General features: G+C 40.4%; 1 protein-coding gene across 1 annotated transcript in view; it reads right to left on the reverse strand.

Annotated features, from left to right (window-relative positions):
- SNAP91 (synaptosome associated protein 91) overlaps nt 1–16,746 on the reverse strand; it is a 73,368-nt gene that overhangs the window by 5,220 nt on the left and 51,402 nt on the right. Inside the window, exons 19-28 of the mRNA XM_074895970.1 lie at nt 16,627–16,704; nt 16,450–16,521; nt 15,909–15,992; nt 14,949–15,032; nt 8,867–9,004; nt 7,400–7,549; nt 6,002–6,032; nt 4,680–4,791; nt 477–560; nt 302–406 (exon numbers count right to left, since the gene is read on the reverse strand). Coding sequence (XP_074752071.1) covers nt 302–406; nt 477–560; nt 4,680–4,791; nt 6,002–6,032; nt 7,400–7,549; nt 8,867–9,004; nt 14,949–15,032; nt 15,909–15,992; nt 16,450–16,521; nt 16,627–16,704 — 938 coding nt within the window. The remainder of the gene's footprint in view (nt 1–301; nt 407–476; nt 561–4,679; nt 4,792–6,001; nt 6,033–7,399; nt 7,550–8,866; nt 9,005–14,948; nt 15,033–15,908; nt 15,993–16,449; nt 16,522–16,626; nt 16,705–16,746) is intronic.

Consider the following 16,746-nt stretch of genomic DNA (forward strand, 5'->3'; position numbering starts at 1 on the left):
TAGGAACGTCCATCAGCTCCACTTTGAGCTTTACTCAAATATCCCCCCAAACCAGGTCCTGGATGTAGTTAGTTGAGGGAGACTTCAAACTTGTCCCACTGGTCTCATACAAGGGAAGTGAAAAAATATCAAGGTGGTCCCTGTGATATGTTGCAAGTCAGAGAGCTTATAGTATAAAAAAAAAAAAAAAAATCCTATTTACAGACCTACAGCTAGAATTGAACTGACATAACGCATACACACAAGCTACTTTCTAGAGAAATGAAGAGCAATTAAACATTCATCTGGCAGTAACACTTACCTGTACACCAGGGCCAGTGGCAGCTCCAAATGGTGGCCTCATCATAGGCTGCCCGTACATAACTGGCTGCTGGGGCATCATGGGTACGCCTGCGCCTGCTGGGGGCTGTAATTTAACACACTGTGAGAAGGCTTCTGGGTGAAGGAAGGAGAACAGCGTATTGAAAGAGACTCACCATCCCAAATGCTGCTCCTGGCTGTGGGACAGGTGGAGTACCTCCTGTGGCAGGAACAGCACTTGCTGGAGGAACAGCTCCCGTCTAAAAATTTTTTTTTAAAAAATTAAAAAATGCAAGAATCTCTAACACCAACTATCTGGAAATCACAAGGAGTCTTCAGCATTCTCAAAGTTGTTCTGGAAAGCCACAATGCTTCAAAGAATGAGAGTGTAGTCAGTCCTTACACTGATGCTCAGCTTGCTTTTTTTGTAAGAAAGGAAGGGCGACAGACTCCATTCTCTTCATGAATGGAGTCTATTTACTGAATGCAACTCAAAATAGTCCGAAAGATACGTACTTTCTGCCTTCTACAGTGTAAGACAGCATCCCAATTTCATAACTGATAGCCAATATACTATAGCATTTGTAGTACTGTACTTTAGTAAAAGCTTATGCAGATTGTAAAGCTAAAGGAAATAACTGCTATAATTATTTTCCAATTGAAAAAAAAAAAAAAGAAGTATTTTTATGCAGTAAGATTCATTTAAGTTAAAGAATAACTTCACACACTTCAGCCACAATCACAACCATTACATACTTTACTAAGGAGAGTTTAGTTTATCTGGTTATGCTTTTCATTCATATGCTTGTTATGAGTCTCATTCAAATAACACAAGGGTAAAAAAAGGTGATCTTTCATCAGGATTCAGAAAGAGAGAAGTGTTAGTTTAGTAGTCTGACTGGATATACAGCACAAAAGAATCCCTGAACAAGGCCACCCCACTTACCTAGCAGAACCTACACATCACACCTGGTTCCCTTGTCTATAACTTCCCATGCACGGTCAACTTGAAAGCATCCAAGTCTCCTCTTCACAGAAGTATAGACAATCCCAATTATTAACAACTCTGAAGAGAGGCAGGAAGCATTCAAGGAAGGGATTTAAAAATGGTAATAGGATTTTCCAGAATTTCTTCACTGCTGTCATACAGCCTAAGTATACTGGCACAATTTCTCAAGCTATTACAGAAGCTGTAGGGTCATGCCTGAGCCTCCACATCCTTACCACCTATCCTGAGTCAGTTATATCCCACCGCACTCGGAGGGCAGCTAGCACACTCTCAGTTCAAAGGACAGTGTCTCTGGATATATGTTGGAATTACTTAGTGCACAGTCCACTTCTCTGAATGCTGCATTTAGTGCCCTTGGTTGATCCTTGCTTCCAGACTAAAATATGCCAGTTTCTTAGGAAACTGAAGACAAGTGAAGATAATGTATTCCAGATTCATTTATTAACAAATACCCTACAGTTTCTGGCTAATAATTCCAAACCTATTTTTTCAGTCTGAAAGTTTTTTGGGGAGCATTTCAGTTAAAAGCTATACTGCACTAGCAGCACAGCTGTCCCCAAACTAAAAGCAACATCTGGACGCTCAGGTGTGGAAAGCAAGGAATAGAAGGACACAGATTAATGACATCAGATACATCAGATGTAGTGAACTGACTGCAACCACAGGAACACACAGTAGCTCAAAATCCAGTTAGGCAGATGCCAAGAAAATGGCCACACAAACTGAATCTACTTTTGCCTCAAAGCACTAGGGTCAAGTAAATGGGCTTTCAGGAAATTCTGATGATTTTAATACAGAAGGTGAAAGCTCACAAGGAAGGGAAGAAGCGACCGAAACTTAAGTGGTTCAACAGTGACGTGAAGGAAAACTTCATTTTGGTCTCCAAATTTATTCTTCCTGCAGATCTGTTTTTCTTTGGTTTCAAAATGCGTTCAGTTGGCAGGGCAAGGTTTTGGTAGTTGGGGGGGGGACTACAGGGGTGGCTTCTGTGAGAAGCTGCCAGAAGCTTCCCCATGTGCGACAGAGCCAATGCCAGCCAGCTCCAAGATGGACCCATCACTGGCCAAGACTGAGCCCATCAGCAACAGTGCCTCTGTGGTAACATATTTAAGAAAGGAAAAAAAAAATGCCACCAAACAATTGAGCAATTGTAGCCAGAGAGAGAAGTGAGAATATGTGAGAAACGCAACTCTGCAGACATCAAGGTCAGTAAAGAAGGAGGGGAGGAGGTGCTCCAGGTGCCAGAACAGAGGTTCCCCTGCAGCCCCTGGTGCAGCCCACGGTGAGGCAGCTGTGCCCCTGCAGCCCATGGAGCTTAACAGCGGAGCAGAGATTCACCTGCAACCCATGGAGGACCCCAATCTGGGGTGGAGGTGGATGGCTGAAAGGAGGCTGTGACCCTGTGGAAAGCCCAAGCTGGAGCAGGCTCCTGCCAGGACTTGAGGATGACCCATGGAGAGCAGATCCCATGCTGGAGCAGGTTTGCTGATAGGTCTTGTGACCCTGTGGGGGACCCACACTGAAGCAGTTAATGAAAAACCACAGCCTGTGGGAAGGACTCCCATTGGAGAAGTTTGTGGAGGAGCATCTGCTGTGGGAGGCACCCTATGCTGGAGCTGGGGAAGAGTGTGAGGAGTCATCCCCATGAGGAACAAGAACAGCAGAAACATGTGATGAACTGTCTGCAAACCCCACTCCCCATCCCCCTGTGGTGCTTGGGGTGGGAGGAGGTAGAGAAAATCAGGAGTGAAGTTAAGCCCAGGAAGAGGGAGACATGGGGGGGAAGGTGCTTTAAATTTTGTTTTATTTCTCATTACCCTACTCTGATTTAATTGGCAATAAATTAAATTAATTTTCCCCAAGTTGAGTCTGTTTTGCCCGTGATGGTAATTTCTGAATTCTCTCCCTGTCCTTAACTTGACCCATGAGCCTTTTGTTATATTTTCTCTCTCCTGTCCAGCTGAGGAGGGGGGGTGATAAAGGAGTTTTGGTGGGCACCTGGCATCCAGCCAGGGTCAACTGACCACACACAAAATATCTAAGTGCATGAATCTGAAAAAATATATACAGTACCCATGTTTCATGAAATGCTATCAAAACTACTCAGCTTTCCAGAAAGGCTAGTTACTTATCAGATGGTAAAACTACTACAAGATCAGGCTGATGTTACAGAAGTCAGAAATTTCAGGTAGTACAAGTCATCTGGTAGTTCACATCCAAGTAAAGCAAAGATGGTTTGAAGCCATTATTTTCAAGCTTACAGCACAGAAATAGTTAATCACTACTATCATATTCAACACATGGCCTGAGAATTGACTGATGGACAGACAGTCCAAGAACAGCCGTGTTAGGCAGCTTCTAGCTAGTTTTAAGCCAGCGGTAATAATTGTAGTGCAGGGGAGGTGCTGTTAGTACCTGCGTGTTTAGTAAGTAAGTACTATGAGAGATCAAAAAAAATTCACTTACGCTGTATAGTATTGCCCAGCCTTTCTATTAAGAAAAAAGTTGACGTTACAAATAATACATTCAATGAAGTACCAAGTTCAGGCAATTCTTGTATCTTCCATATGGTTAAAGAACAAGCTGGAACATGCTTAGAGTCAAATTAGCATCTGGCTGGGGCAACAAGAAACTGAACAGGTCATGCTCCCCCTTGACAGTCCTCTCCTTCCCTTCCCAAACTAACGTTTTACAAATGGAGGCTGTTTTATGCCATGTGTGACTTATGAGATGAGGTATAACCTCTCTTCAGACTACTCTTGCAGTTTACTCATGATCAAGTTGCTCTTGTGTCAAATTTAGACTTTTAGCTCAATTCAACCCTCTTCTTTCAAAGTTAGTGCCTCCTGATACATTTTACAGGGCAGTCTTAACTTTTCCAGGGACTACTTTGCTCTGCTAAACAAGCCACCCACTTCTAATCTAACATCAATCATCTGATCAGTATGAATACTGTGTAGTCTTTTTATCTACTTCATTCTGGAAAGCTTGAGAAAAACCTATTTATTTTCTCTGCTTCCTTCAGCTTTGGATCAACACCGTTGTCTTTTAGGCAATTAACCTGGGCCTGATGCTGGCAAGACCTATACAACTAACCACACACTTGGACATGCCCACAGGTATTAAGTGTACATGTCAATTAACATCTTGATACATATGTTAGTGCATCTGCATTGACCTGGACTCAATGATTTATTTACGCCACCTGTAAATCTGGTCTTAAAGATGTGACTTGAAACAATCGTATCATTTATAAAGAAGCAAACTCTTTAGCTCAAGTAGACAGCAGCAGTGCCTACATGTATGCTTGCATAGTCTCATAAAATATTGATGTTTCAACACCAGTAGTATCAATGGATGAACAACTTACCAACGGACCACTTGGGACACCACCAGTTGACCATGTTGCAGGTGCTACTTTTGGCTGCCAGTTGGCTCCTCCTGTTAACTTTTTCTCTCCAGCATTCCACTGAAGGTCTCCCCTAACAGGGAGAGAGACAGAGCTACTATTTACATACCCTCACACTGAAAATGAGAACCAGTTGCAGTATACACTAACATTAGACTTGCAGCTATATTAGTTTATGGGTTATGCAGTTTAAGTTATTAACAGAAATATAGACTTTTCATGTCACTCAGTTTCAAAGGTTTGTTAGCAATAGACACCAGTACACTCTATACTGAAATCAGTTACATGGTTATGGCCTTTGTGGTGAGGATTAAAGAGAAGTTTTACTTAGTATTGACTGAAGGTAACATATTATTGCATATACCCTTGCAAAGTAGGGAGACTGCTACTGCCTATTCTACTGGGGCCAGGCAGTAGAGCTGCCTGCTAGAAGTCTTTGAAAGGTCATTGCAATGCTGGAAATCTTGCTCAGACAGCTGAAGGAGGAAAGCATTCAGTTCTGAAAAAAGTTAATAGATACAAGAGAAACAAATCATTCATAGAATAAAAGGGCTATTGCAAAACAAGTTTTTGTTAAGAGGCTGCTTTATCCAGAATAAGATACACTATTTGAATGAGTAGACTGAAGGAAGCTAAGTTTTGGAGATAAACCTCATGATGTGTTTATACATATCCCTCCTATCATCTTCGCAGAAGCATAACACATTCTCCAGTACACACACCATAAACTGGTTTTGCATTGAGAGGAAGACTCAGCTCAGAAGCAATCAATCAGAATAAGAAAATACATTCAAAAATAAATTAAATGCTGTAAATATTTCCTCTTGCAAAAAGAAGCTTTTCACTGCATGGAATGAACTTCTTTTCTATTTTACAAGTATTCCAATGCCTACATGATAAGCACACCCAGCGTCTCTAAAAAGGTAACAAAACTATTAGCCTGGATTACTGAGGGGAGCTATACAAGTTGTTATCTGGACAAATTGTTCATTTTAAGCTATTTGGAAATCAGCTATCCAGTACGAAGACAGTAATTTACAGAAAAAAAAGTCGAAGACTCATATTAAAGGCAACAAGTTTAAAAGCTATGTCAAGAACATTTAACCTTAATTTTATTCAGTGAACCTGTACAGAATAGAACACTTTATCCTGAATTTTTCTGAACCGATTTTCTTGGGGTGAGGGGGCACATAACCAATTAATTGATTCTTAATAAACACTGAAATAGATGGAAGACTAAACAGCAGAGTTGAAATTATTTTTTTAAACAAAGTTGAACTTACTTTTTTGAAGTGGTACCAGAAATTCCAAGATCTGAAAATTTTAAGAAAAAAGGAAAAAACTTTTAGTTTAGTGTTTAGTAAATTAAAGCATATCAAAGTAATAGCTCACATTTCATTGCACATAGGCTTATAGAGAGTAAAACATTTTTCGTTGTCTTCATTTAGACAGCATCAGAGGACTGGCCACATCTACCCCTTCTTTAGGACAAACTTTTGACAAACCCTGCAGAGGTCTTTTACTTGAGGAAGCCATTTTTGCTCCGTAAGCAAACCAAAGTAACAATATATTTAGGTCTAAAAAATACTAAGTTATTTAAGAGCACCAAAGTATTTACCATGAATGACTACACCAGTTTCTGTTCCTCAATATACATACAGAAATAAAAAGTTATTTTTCACATACACATACATCTGAATGCTACCTGGAAGTTTTGTACTGTTTTATCTGCTCTATCATACACTGAAACTCCAAGTAATTTCATTAATTACTCTTTGGAAGAAGTTTTAAACTAAGTTTAAAAAAAAAAATACTCTTTTCACATGACCAATACAAGTCCTGCAAGTCACAAATTGCTAAGTTTGATTTTCTCCCCCAAACTTGGATATACCAAATGAGTTGCAGAAGAGGTTTCAAGTGATTAAGAGTCCTGCTGACTTCTAAGCATGGTAGATTCCCCTCACACCTAACAGAAGAGTATGCATCATGAGGTCAGTTATATCTTTGCGGTGGTGTGTTTACATATACTAATATAGTATTCCATTTACACAATCCTCCAAAGTACACCCTCAGTAGTATTACACCTTAGGCTAGGTGGGCTTCTTAAGTTTTTTGCAGGGCTGCAGCTACTGATCTCTGGCTATAAAGGCTCTAGCCCTTTTCCTACTACATGAAAGAGAACATTTTCTAGTTTAGCATTTCAAGAATATGTTTTGGAAAGTTCGCTGTCTGAGAGAAGGTGTGTTCTTGGCTGTTGTGTACTCCTCACCCCACTGCTACTCCTCTCATTAAGCAAGAAGTCAGCTATTTGTGTCCACCAGCTTTTCTTCCTAAATTCCACAGATGCTTTGGACAATTTTCACCTTTCCATCTGTTATTACACAAGGGCACACCCATTAAGAGTCTGATGTGCTCCTGAATGTACCTGGGACATTCACACATTACAAATCATACCTACTGAACAGATCCCATTATATGACTCAGATCCTGGGCACAAAGAGGGACAAACTACAAACCCAGACTACCAGCTGTCTGAATCAGGCCTTATTCTTGCATATAGCTTCCCCAGTCTCTCAGGGGAACAGGAGGACACTGAAGCGAGCTAACACAGACAGATATTTGGCTCCGTGGAAATACCATAGCTGTATGCACACCACTTAAAACCAAAATTTGTCACTTACTGCCTACTAAGTTTGCAAGAGATGAATCAAGATCACTTCCGAGGCCTTTGCTTGCTGCTGAAGCAGGGACTGTTGCTGTGGCTGAAGGAGCTATAGACTGACCAGAAGGAACCATAGTTGGCATAAGAAGATCACCTAAGCCATCAAATACTGGAAGTGAAAGGAAAGTGGGTTAGAACAGCAGCTGTGGTAAGAAAACCACTACCTGCCACTTTGCTCTTGCTCCAACAAATATAGCACAGACAACCACGTCACAAGTCTTAACAAAACACCATTTGACATTAAAAGTAATGCCAGCAAGGGCATGCATGTTATTTTACTAGACACTGAATGTACAGTAATCCTGAAAGAGCTATACCGATGAGAACTAGTATGAGAGGACATGCCTAGAAGGACTTTAATTGGAGAGTTGAATCTACATAGATACAGCACCACTTCCACATGACACTGTTTTTCTCATAGCCATCCTTAGAGAGATGTCAGATGCACACACATTTGCCAGGAGGTATTAATTTAAAGGGTTTTAAAATTAACATCTTGCAGCAAACACCGGTCAGAATTACTGTGGCAAAGGCAGTCTTATACCTTGACATCTTACAGCAACAGGATTGAAAGTCTCAAGATGTTGCTATTTACTTGCAAGCAGCAGGGCATCAGGGAAACCTACTAACATCTTATGAGATCAGAAGGAACCAGAACAATCCACACTGACAGAGCTAGCTTCCTTAATCCAGCCATCTAATTCAGAAGTTCATTTTTTAGATCCCTTGAAGTCAAACCGTCTGGTACATCTCATGCCAGCATTCTATCTTCTGATCTGTATTTGAGGTACATGCTAATGTTAACAGGAAAGGGTAGCATGTGCACTGGCAAGCAACCAAATAACCAAGCAGCAGTATTACTTCAACCTTTTTTTCTTGTACAGTTGCAGAACTCACCAATTTTAAGTTTGTAGCAAGGACCCAGCATGGAAAATATAGAATGGAAGAGATACAAACAAAATGATAGCAGTGACGAAAGTTTAAGCTTATAGTCAGGCAAAGAACATGACCTCAGTCTCCATTTTGTGTACCTTTAGGTGCCATGCAAGCTCAAGAACAGCTTCAGCAGCAGCAGGAGGATGACTTGCCTACATACTTGATTTACAGAACAGTGTTTTTCTTGCATAACTCCTGATTCATGCAATCAAGCACATGCAAGGATGATGTTCACACTAGTTTGTTTTTTACTGATATGGTAGAATAAAAAATGGGTACAGAGAGCTTTTGGGCGCAGACCAGCCTAACCACCACCCTGAGTTCTTCCAGCAGAGAAGGTGTCATGTCCCACTCAGATCAGGTGGAGGATGTGACAGAAGGAACAGGGAAATCACTGATATTGCTTGTATTCAGAGCCTAAATATGTCATTAATTCATCTAACACATAAAAGACATTAGAAAATACACAGGAAGAAACCCTGTGGCTCACCTGATGCATCAAATGAACTACCAGTCGTTGGAGTTGTTGTTCCAAAAGCTGCATCAAAGTTAGGCTGTAGTAAGCTGGTTTGAGCTGGAGTGACTGGGGACGGTGATGGGGAGGGAGCAATAAAAGAACCTCCAAAGCCTTGAAAAAGCCAGATAAGAGAGGTGTGAAGATTAGAATCAGTCTTGTTGGGCTGTGGTTAACAAAACCTCAATCTACAGAAGGCAGAATGATAGAGACAATTCTTACTAGATCATTGTAAATAACTCAGTACTACACAAGCATACTTGGCACACCAGGTATGACCCATGAAATTTTTTTTGTGAGAGTCACCAATAAAGACTTTTAATGTTTATTATTTAGATTTCTTCAGAGGCAGACCAACAGAGTAGAGAACACAATTCTTCCAGTACTACACACTATCATTCTAGGTAAGTAATCTCACAGGCAGAATACAACAAACAAGAACTAGTTCAGAAAAAAAGAGAAAGAGAGGACAAACTCGAGAAAAGCATATGATCACCAACTACTCTGGAATCTCAGTTCAGAAGGCAGCATTTTACTCATTCAGTTTAGCTTCTTTCACCATCTTAAAACATTCTAGTCTCCCTCATCAAGATGTCTTCAAGCTGCTGCCTCTTCCACTCACATGCCAAAGCAGGATCAAGAGCATCCACAGTGAACTGCTTGCAGGCTAGAGAATCTCCATGAGTAGGGTTTATTTATATAAATATAGGGTTTACAATATATACATTAACCTTAATCATGGAGATTCTCCAGCCTGTAAGCAATGCGCGCCCATACTTGACTATTATTAAAATCCCTTCCTTGCCCTCTGTATAACTTGATATCCCTTGCAATTTAAGCTTATTTGTATTATCTACAGACTCTAGAAACTGATTAAATATGCAAAGACTCCATCAAAATTAGAACAGATACATGACACTTCCTCAATTCACTTTAGTCTACAAGCTATTCCTCTTACTCAATCTCTTGACAGTTATGTCCAAGACCTCTATACTACATCTTCAGTCTCTCAGCCTTGTTTTTTCCCAGCTGCTCCTACACAGAAAGGATCAGATCTGAGCTCAGTGCTCCAACTGTGACTACACAAATACAGCAGGAAGACTACTCTGCACAACCTGCAGGCTGGTTTCTTTCCCCCTTTATCAGATCAGGAAGTGAATTAGTTTGCCACAGCTGAGCACAAGACAGTGATAAGCCAGCACTCTACCACTGCCTTTAGTTTCTTTTCAGGGAATGTCCTGCCTTATGCACTGTCCTTATTTGTCCAGCTAATCACTGCTGCCTATGGACAGAAGCTTGAATATTTACTCATTTGAAATTTCTCCTTTAGACAATTTTCTCCAATTTGTAGAGACCATTTTAAGTCCTATCCTCATCCAAAGTAAATACAGATCTTTTCATGTGGGTGGAATCTGAAAAAATCAAACTTGCTACTCCAACAGTCACATTGTTGACATTAAGTATTCAATACAACTTGTCAGTTTAGATGAGATCTTCTATTTACATTAAACCCTAATTACTACCTTCTTTTTACTGAGATAGTTTGTACCACTCTTGTTTAATCAGTCAACTAATTCCTTTTTCTTTCTTCAGCTTTCTTTAGTTAACAGTTCAGTGGGGAAGGCAGCTTTTTAAAAATGGGAAAATAAAGAAAATTCTGAAGATTTTCTAACCACTTTTTTATCCATATTGTTTTTCATGGTCACAGAGTATAGAGATTACAGCACATTATGCAGACATCTTACAAACAGTGACAAGAGCACATTTTCCAGCTATGAAATCAAGCATCTGAAAGACATTTAACTATGAGAGGGGTTACAGCTCAACAAAACTTGTGCTCAAATTGTGAGCATCAATTGTATCGTTACTTATAGATCTCACTCTCCCCCAAAACTTTGCTTTTGCAGAGAACAAAGTAAGACTAAACACCAAACAAATGTTGAAAGAATAAGAGAAATTTATACACATATGCTTGATGCAAGCATCAGACTCATTTACACAACAGATGTATATTTTAGAAGAGAAGTGAGTGAGCAGTAGCCAACTGTATTCAAACCAAAACCCTCAGTAGGGAAACAAGAGTGCTGTGCCATCAACGGGAACGCCTGGACTAAATGAACAAGTACACTGGCCCCCACACAGCTGAGAGAGGACAGTGAACCTGACTATGCACTACAGGTCCAGGAGAATACAACCTGATTAGAAACACCTCATAAATTGTGTCTTCCTTCTGAAGCTTGCCAGATTGCAGGCAACGACTGAAAACAAAGCATAACTTAAATGGGTCCCTTTAGATGCTACCAACCAACAGCACTGGCTGGAGCCAGGGAAGCAGGAGCAGGAAGCAGAGCAGCCTGCTTTCTGCAGTCCAAAGTAAAGAGCATTTCAAAAGCCTGTGTGAGCTTTCTCATGTTTATTAGGCTTAATTCAGGGTTCATCACCCAAATCCTAGCCCAGAGCAAGTCACACACTCACAGATGCCAATTCTGAATTTGGACAAATGCACTGGGATCAGAGACCAGCCCTCAGGTCTGTTCCTGAAGCGGGTTTATCACAGGATAATTTAGGTTGGAAGGGACCTCTGGAGATCAGTCAGGCCAACACCCTGCTCAAAGCCAGTCTAATCAAATCAGGTTGCCCAGAGTTTGTCCTTGACACCTCCAAGAAGAGAGGCTTCACTGCCTTTCTGGGAGGCCTGTTATCATATCTGACCATCCTAATGATAAAACTAAAAAATTCCAGTGTTTAATGGGAATTTCCTGCGCACATTGCCTTTTTTCCTGTTGCTGTGCACCTCCAAGAACCACCTGGCTAGTCTTCTCTGTATCCTCCATTGAGGTAGTTTAGGTATCTATAAGGCCTCCCATTTTCCCTCTCAAAGCTGAATGGACCCAGTTCTCAGACACTCCTCATATGTCATGTGCACCAGTCACCACCTCAGTGGCCCTTCACTGAACTCACTCTGGTACGTCTTGATCATACACATCAAGAGATTCTCTAATACATTCCAGAAGCCCCCTGGATTACCTGTACCCAGACATACTCCTTATTACCTTTCCAGCACATACTATGGTGGTTAAAGTTTCCCACGAGTGCCAAAGCCTGTGATAGAGAGGCTTTCTCCAGCTGCCTAAAAAAGGCTTCTACTACCTCTTCCTGATCACGTGGTCTGCAGCAGACACCTAAAACATCACAAATCCTGACCTGTTCTCTGATCATTACATATAAGCTCTGTCCTAGTTCATCACCTGTCCCAAGGCAAAGCTCCATGCATCCAGCTATCTGAAAAAAAAAGTATTAATCTCCAAAGAATCAAACCAGAAGCAGACTGACAAGATACAGAGATGACAAAGGCAGTTGACTGCAGAAATTCCTAAAGCACTGGAGCCATCTAAAGATCCTGTGCTCAGTTAAATCTGTTTCATTTCTTGAGGGAGAACAAGGAGCTTTGCAGCAGGGCACAACTTAATATCCATTTTTAAGATTCTGTTTAGAAAGTTATGTAAAGTTTTGCGAAGTCCCATAAAGTGTCTGTTTCTCCAGCTAAAGAAGAGAGTTCTCCTCAGCTTCAGGTGCAGTTTGCATGATGATTGGTTCTAATTCCATAGCATTTAGCCTTGTGCAATTTAACAGCAACATCAGGAACAGAAGTCATAAAAATGCCTTAACAGATTAAGTTCCTAGCTGTCTGGAGCTTGCACAAGACCCAGAAGGAGCCTGCAGAAACAGCAGCAACTAAATTAGATGTGTTGTCTGGACATCCCCAACTGCCTGGTTTTGAGGTTGCTTTTACTTACACGTTCAAGTAAGATTTCTTGTAAGAACATGCTATTAGAGTACGTACTGGGATACACATGCACACAGCTTAATTGGACAGAAAGATCTAGAAGGGAAAATGGCGAGACTATCTTATTTATCAGCACAGTTCTAGTGTTGTCTGCTGAGAGGCTTAGAAGAGCATGAAAAAAAATTCTATGATATTTTCCAGTGAGTCAAGAAGAGACTAAAAACTTACTTGACAGCAGAACACTCAAGGCAACAATGCATTGTAAGTAGACACGCAACTTTATGCATATAAACAGTACAACCAAACACTCATAAACCATGAAGGACAAGCCTTCAGCCACCATATGAATTCTGGACACTTTTAAAACTGGATTACACTGCAGGCTATGCATCTGCCATTATCTAGGGTGAACAAATGCTTAGCAATATGCTGTGATGTTTACACACTCTCTGTATCTGCCAGAAAAGATTTAAATCTACTTGGAATCCTTCTAAATGTATGTTCAAAGCAAAAGTAAAATAGAATTACAAAAAACCCCCCGTTGTCTATTCACCCCAACTGCTTCAGGACTGCTTGAGTATTTAGACTTATCTCTTTTATAATTTAGGTTTTGATTTAATGTGACTCATTAGATTTGGAGAGCACACTGCTGAAGTTTAAGCCATCTGGAGAGTAATTCCTATTGGAATTTAAGCTTAATTACAGATAAGGACAAAATATTTTGTATTGTAATGTTTGCATAAGCAGAAATAGCTTCTGTGTGACATCTCTGCACCCAGTCCCCTGATAACACACACAACCACAAATGACTGGTATGATTCAGAACTGACTAGCTAAAGCCTGATCTCCAGCATTAAGCTATCCATAGACTGACTAATACCTCTTGAAGCAATATTAAAACAAAAAGTGGCCTTCTACCTCAAAATCCTGAAGCTGCCTGTACTAAAGCTTTACCATGTATTTATGCATTATGTCCCACTTTAAGTAATTGGCTTGGGAGCACTGGAACCGATTGAGAACAGACATACACATCATTATCTAGACTACTTCTACCTTTCTGCAGCACAACTAGGTGATGTCCATACTTAGAGCAGGTACTAGAAAATGTGTCCTCTTCTGAGATGGCTTCAGCATGCAAGCACCCACCTGTATCAACTCACAGCCCTTAGAGCAGATACCTCAGTATCTCACAGTATATACTCCTCATAAAATGGAGGACCTCTCAAGAGCATATAAAGGCAAAACATACAGAGGGTTGGACTTCTGATATAGTGTAAATTGGCATGAGACACCTTCAGACATACAGACAGCAACAGACATCAGGGCCCACCATACCTAGAGTGGTCAGCAGTTGCATAAAGGGCAGACTATCACTCTCCAGCTCAGAATTAAAGCCACAAAGGTACAACACAAAGCTAACGACCACCTTTGAAGCTCATGAAGGATAACCTACCCACCCATTCTACTGATAAATTCACCTTTCAGAAACATGGGGGAAAGTAAGCCAAGTCTTTCTTAAACCATAAGTGCATTAGTTTCCTTTAAATCTGAGGAAGACATACTGGGATCTTGTTCTCTACAAACTTCCAACTGGGATGGGGAAGAGTTGCAACTGTTTAGCACAATCACTATAGCCACTAAAATACACAGTATAGCACAAATTTTGGAGAATGGTACAAACAGAATTCAGCTGAAACTGCTTATCTGTAGGATGCAATACATAACAATACATTTTTTCAACCTTTGAAATAGGGTGTGACAATGATGCCACATTCAGCACTAGCAGAGACTTCATCTCACTCCGTATAAGGAGACAGTCTCGATCACTTCTATGCACTTGTGCTCAGAAGAGCCCTCTCTCATCACCCCACTCTCCTCAGTCAAATGCAAGACTGCCACCAAGTCATTCATTTAAGCTCCTAAGTGTGTAACATGTCTCAACTAAATCAACCAAGAAACAAAGATGAATTACCAGTAAGAAATAAGTAGCATAGCCTGCAATACTGCTTAAGTACTGCTACAGTCTAAGAAACTTTATCTATACACTCTTAATCAGTGAACAGTACAGAAAAATAAGTTAACTTGTACTTCAGTGATTTATAATGGAGGCACTATACTGTATTTTTAATCTAAGACAACTAAAATACTAAGAAATCTTGTGAACAAGCATTTTATTCCACTGCAGAAGTCCACTTACACCCAATAAAAAATTTCAAAGACCATTTCTTAGTTTTGCTTTAGAATAAGAAGCTTTTAGAAGTTCTTTATTACCAGCAAGTAGGTCTGCAGAAGCCGAGGAGCTAGAAGCAGCCTGGGTTGTGGGCTGGGGTTCAGAAGCACTACTTCCAAAAGCATCTAAAGGGAATTTAGAAAGCATCAAGTAAAAAGAGTTCAATATTACACGCATCCATTCACCACTTATCATAAACAAAAGATGACAAAAGGATAACTATTTCATTCATCAGAAGAAGAAAATGAAAGTGCTTGGCCATCTTTATTGCAGAGCAGTAACACGGACACAAAGTTCAGGTGAAAAAAAGGAGGTGCAACAAACCAGAACTTGGAAGAAATCTCTTTTCCGTTAGTTGGGCCTCTTCTAAGAAAACCCATACAAACAGCAGCATTCTAAATGAGAGGGTTAAGACCCTTAGAGATGAATTCATCAGATTGGAGTAATTTCAGCCAGAACCTACTGACTCACATTAAGTCTTTTCAGAAGAATATCTCACTAATGTTTGAAAATTCACTACATCTAAGCAACATTCTGGTTCTACAACACTCCAAGAGTTGGTTGTGCCCATCCTAATTTCCACCTTGTCGAATTCAACAAAGATCCTGCGATTCAGATACCCAGTTTGAGACAAGTCACCCCTCAGAACTCCAGCTGCTTTGAGAAACGGAACTGAGAAACAACATGACCATGAAGAGTTGCAAAGAAAAAAAAAAAAAAAAAAAAAAAGCACAATAAACATTCATTGGATTTCTGAGGAATGAGCCATACATGCAATGACTGAAGGCACAATGGCAAGTGTCACGACAACAGAATGACCGTACTGATAGCTTACTTGCAGTTCATTATTGTGCAATACAAAGAACTGGACATGTTAGTCTGAGCAGCAACGCTACACAGAAAAGCTGTGAGAAGGGGAAACCCGCAGCTTTAGCAAAGCGCAAAGGTAATTGAAATGAAGTGATTAAACTCTGAAGTGGTGAGGAAAGAAAAATACCCACCACCAAATAGGTCAATCACACCTGAAGAATCCACCTTTGCTGGAGAGGCAGTGGGTAGAGGAGAGGGGGCTGCAAATGCATCCACTGCAGTAAGCATAGGATAAATAATATTTAGTATCAGCAAGGCAACAATGATAGCTAAATATTTCAAAGCCACATGGGCTCAACAAGTTAGAACCATAGGGTTGGTAAATTAAGGTAGCAATCTTCAAAACTGCAAACAGGAAATGTTACATTTCTCACACAGCAACTGAAACCCACAGGACTTTAAAGAAAGCATTGCTCATTAATGGTTTTCTTATGCTTAGAGTATTTACTCAGCCACCACATCACTTACTCAACTTCAGTGTCAGCCACTTCACGGTTTGGATCTTCAGCAACTACACATCTTGTGACCAAAGCATCAAACCCACAACTTAGTATTTCAGCTTAAAGATGTAAACTGGCAGTAAGTATTTATTATTTATTTATTTATTTACTCTTGGAAAAAAACAACAAACCCAGGAAGTCTGAAGGATGGCCTGTGAAAACAAGCACTCACCAGATAAGAGGTCAGCAGTGAGAGAACTCTCAGGCACAGGAGAAGCTCCATGAGGTGGAGATGAAAATGCATCTTCCAGAAGTGAAAGAAAAAACCGAGAAGTAAGTATCACTCAAGACAGCTTACACCATTACACAGCACCACAGCAGCAGAGTATTGGAAGAATTCTCTCTTTACCTGTACCAAAGAGATCTATGCTAGGAGTAGCATCTGGTTTAGGTGCTGCAGGTACATCAGGAACAGATTCAAATAAATCTAAGGCCAAGAACACAACATGTCTTTAACTCATTTTTGAAA

The sequence above is a fragment of the Athene noctua genome, chromosome 1 (assembly GCF_965140245.1).
Source record: "Athene noctua chromosome 1, bAthNoc1.hap1.1, whole genome shotgun sequence".
Classification (NCBI taxonomy): domain Eukaryota; kingdom Metazoa; phylum Chordata; class Aves; order Strigiformes; family Strigidae; genus Athene; species Athene noctua.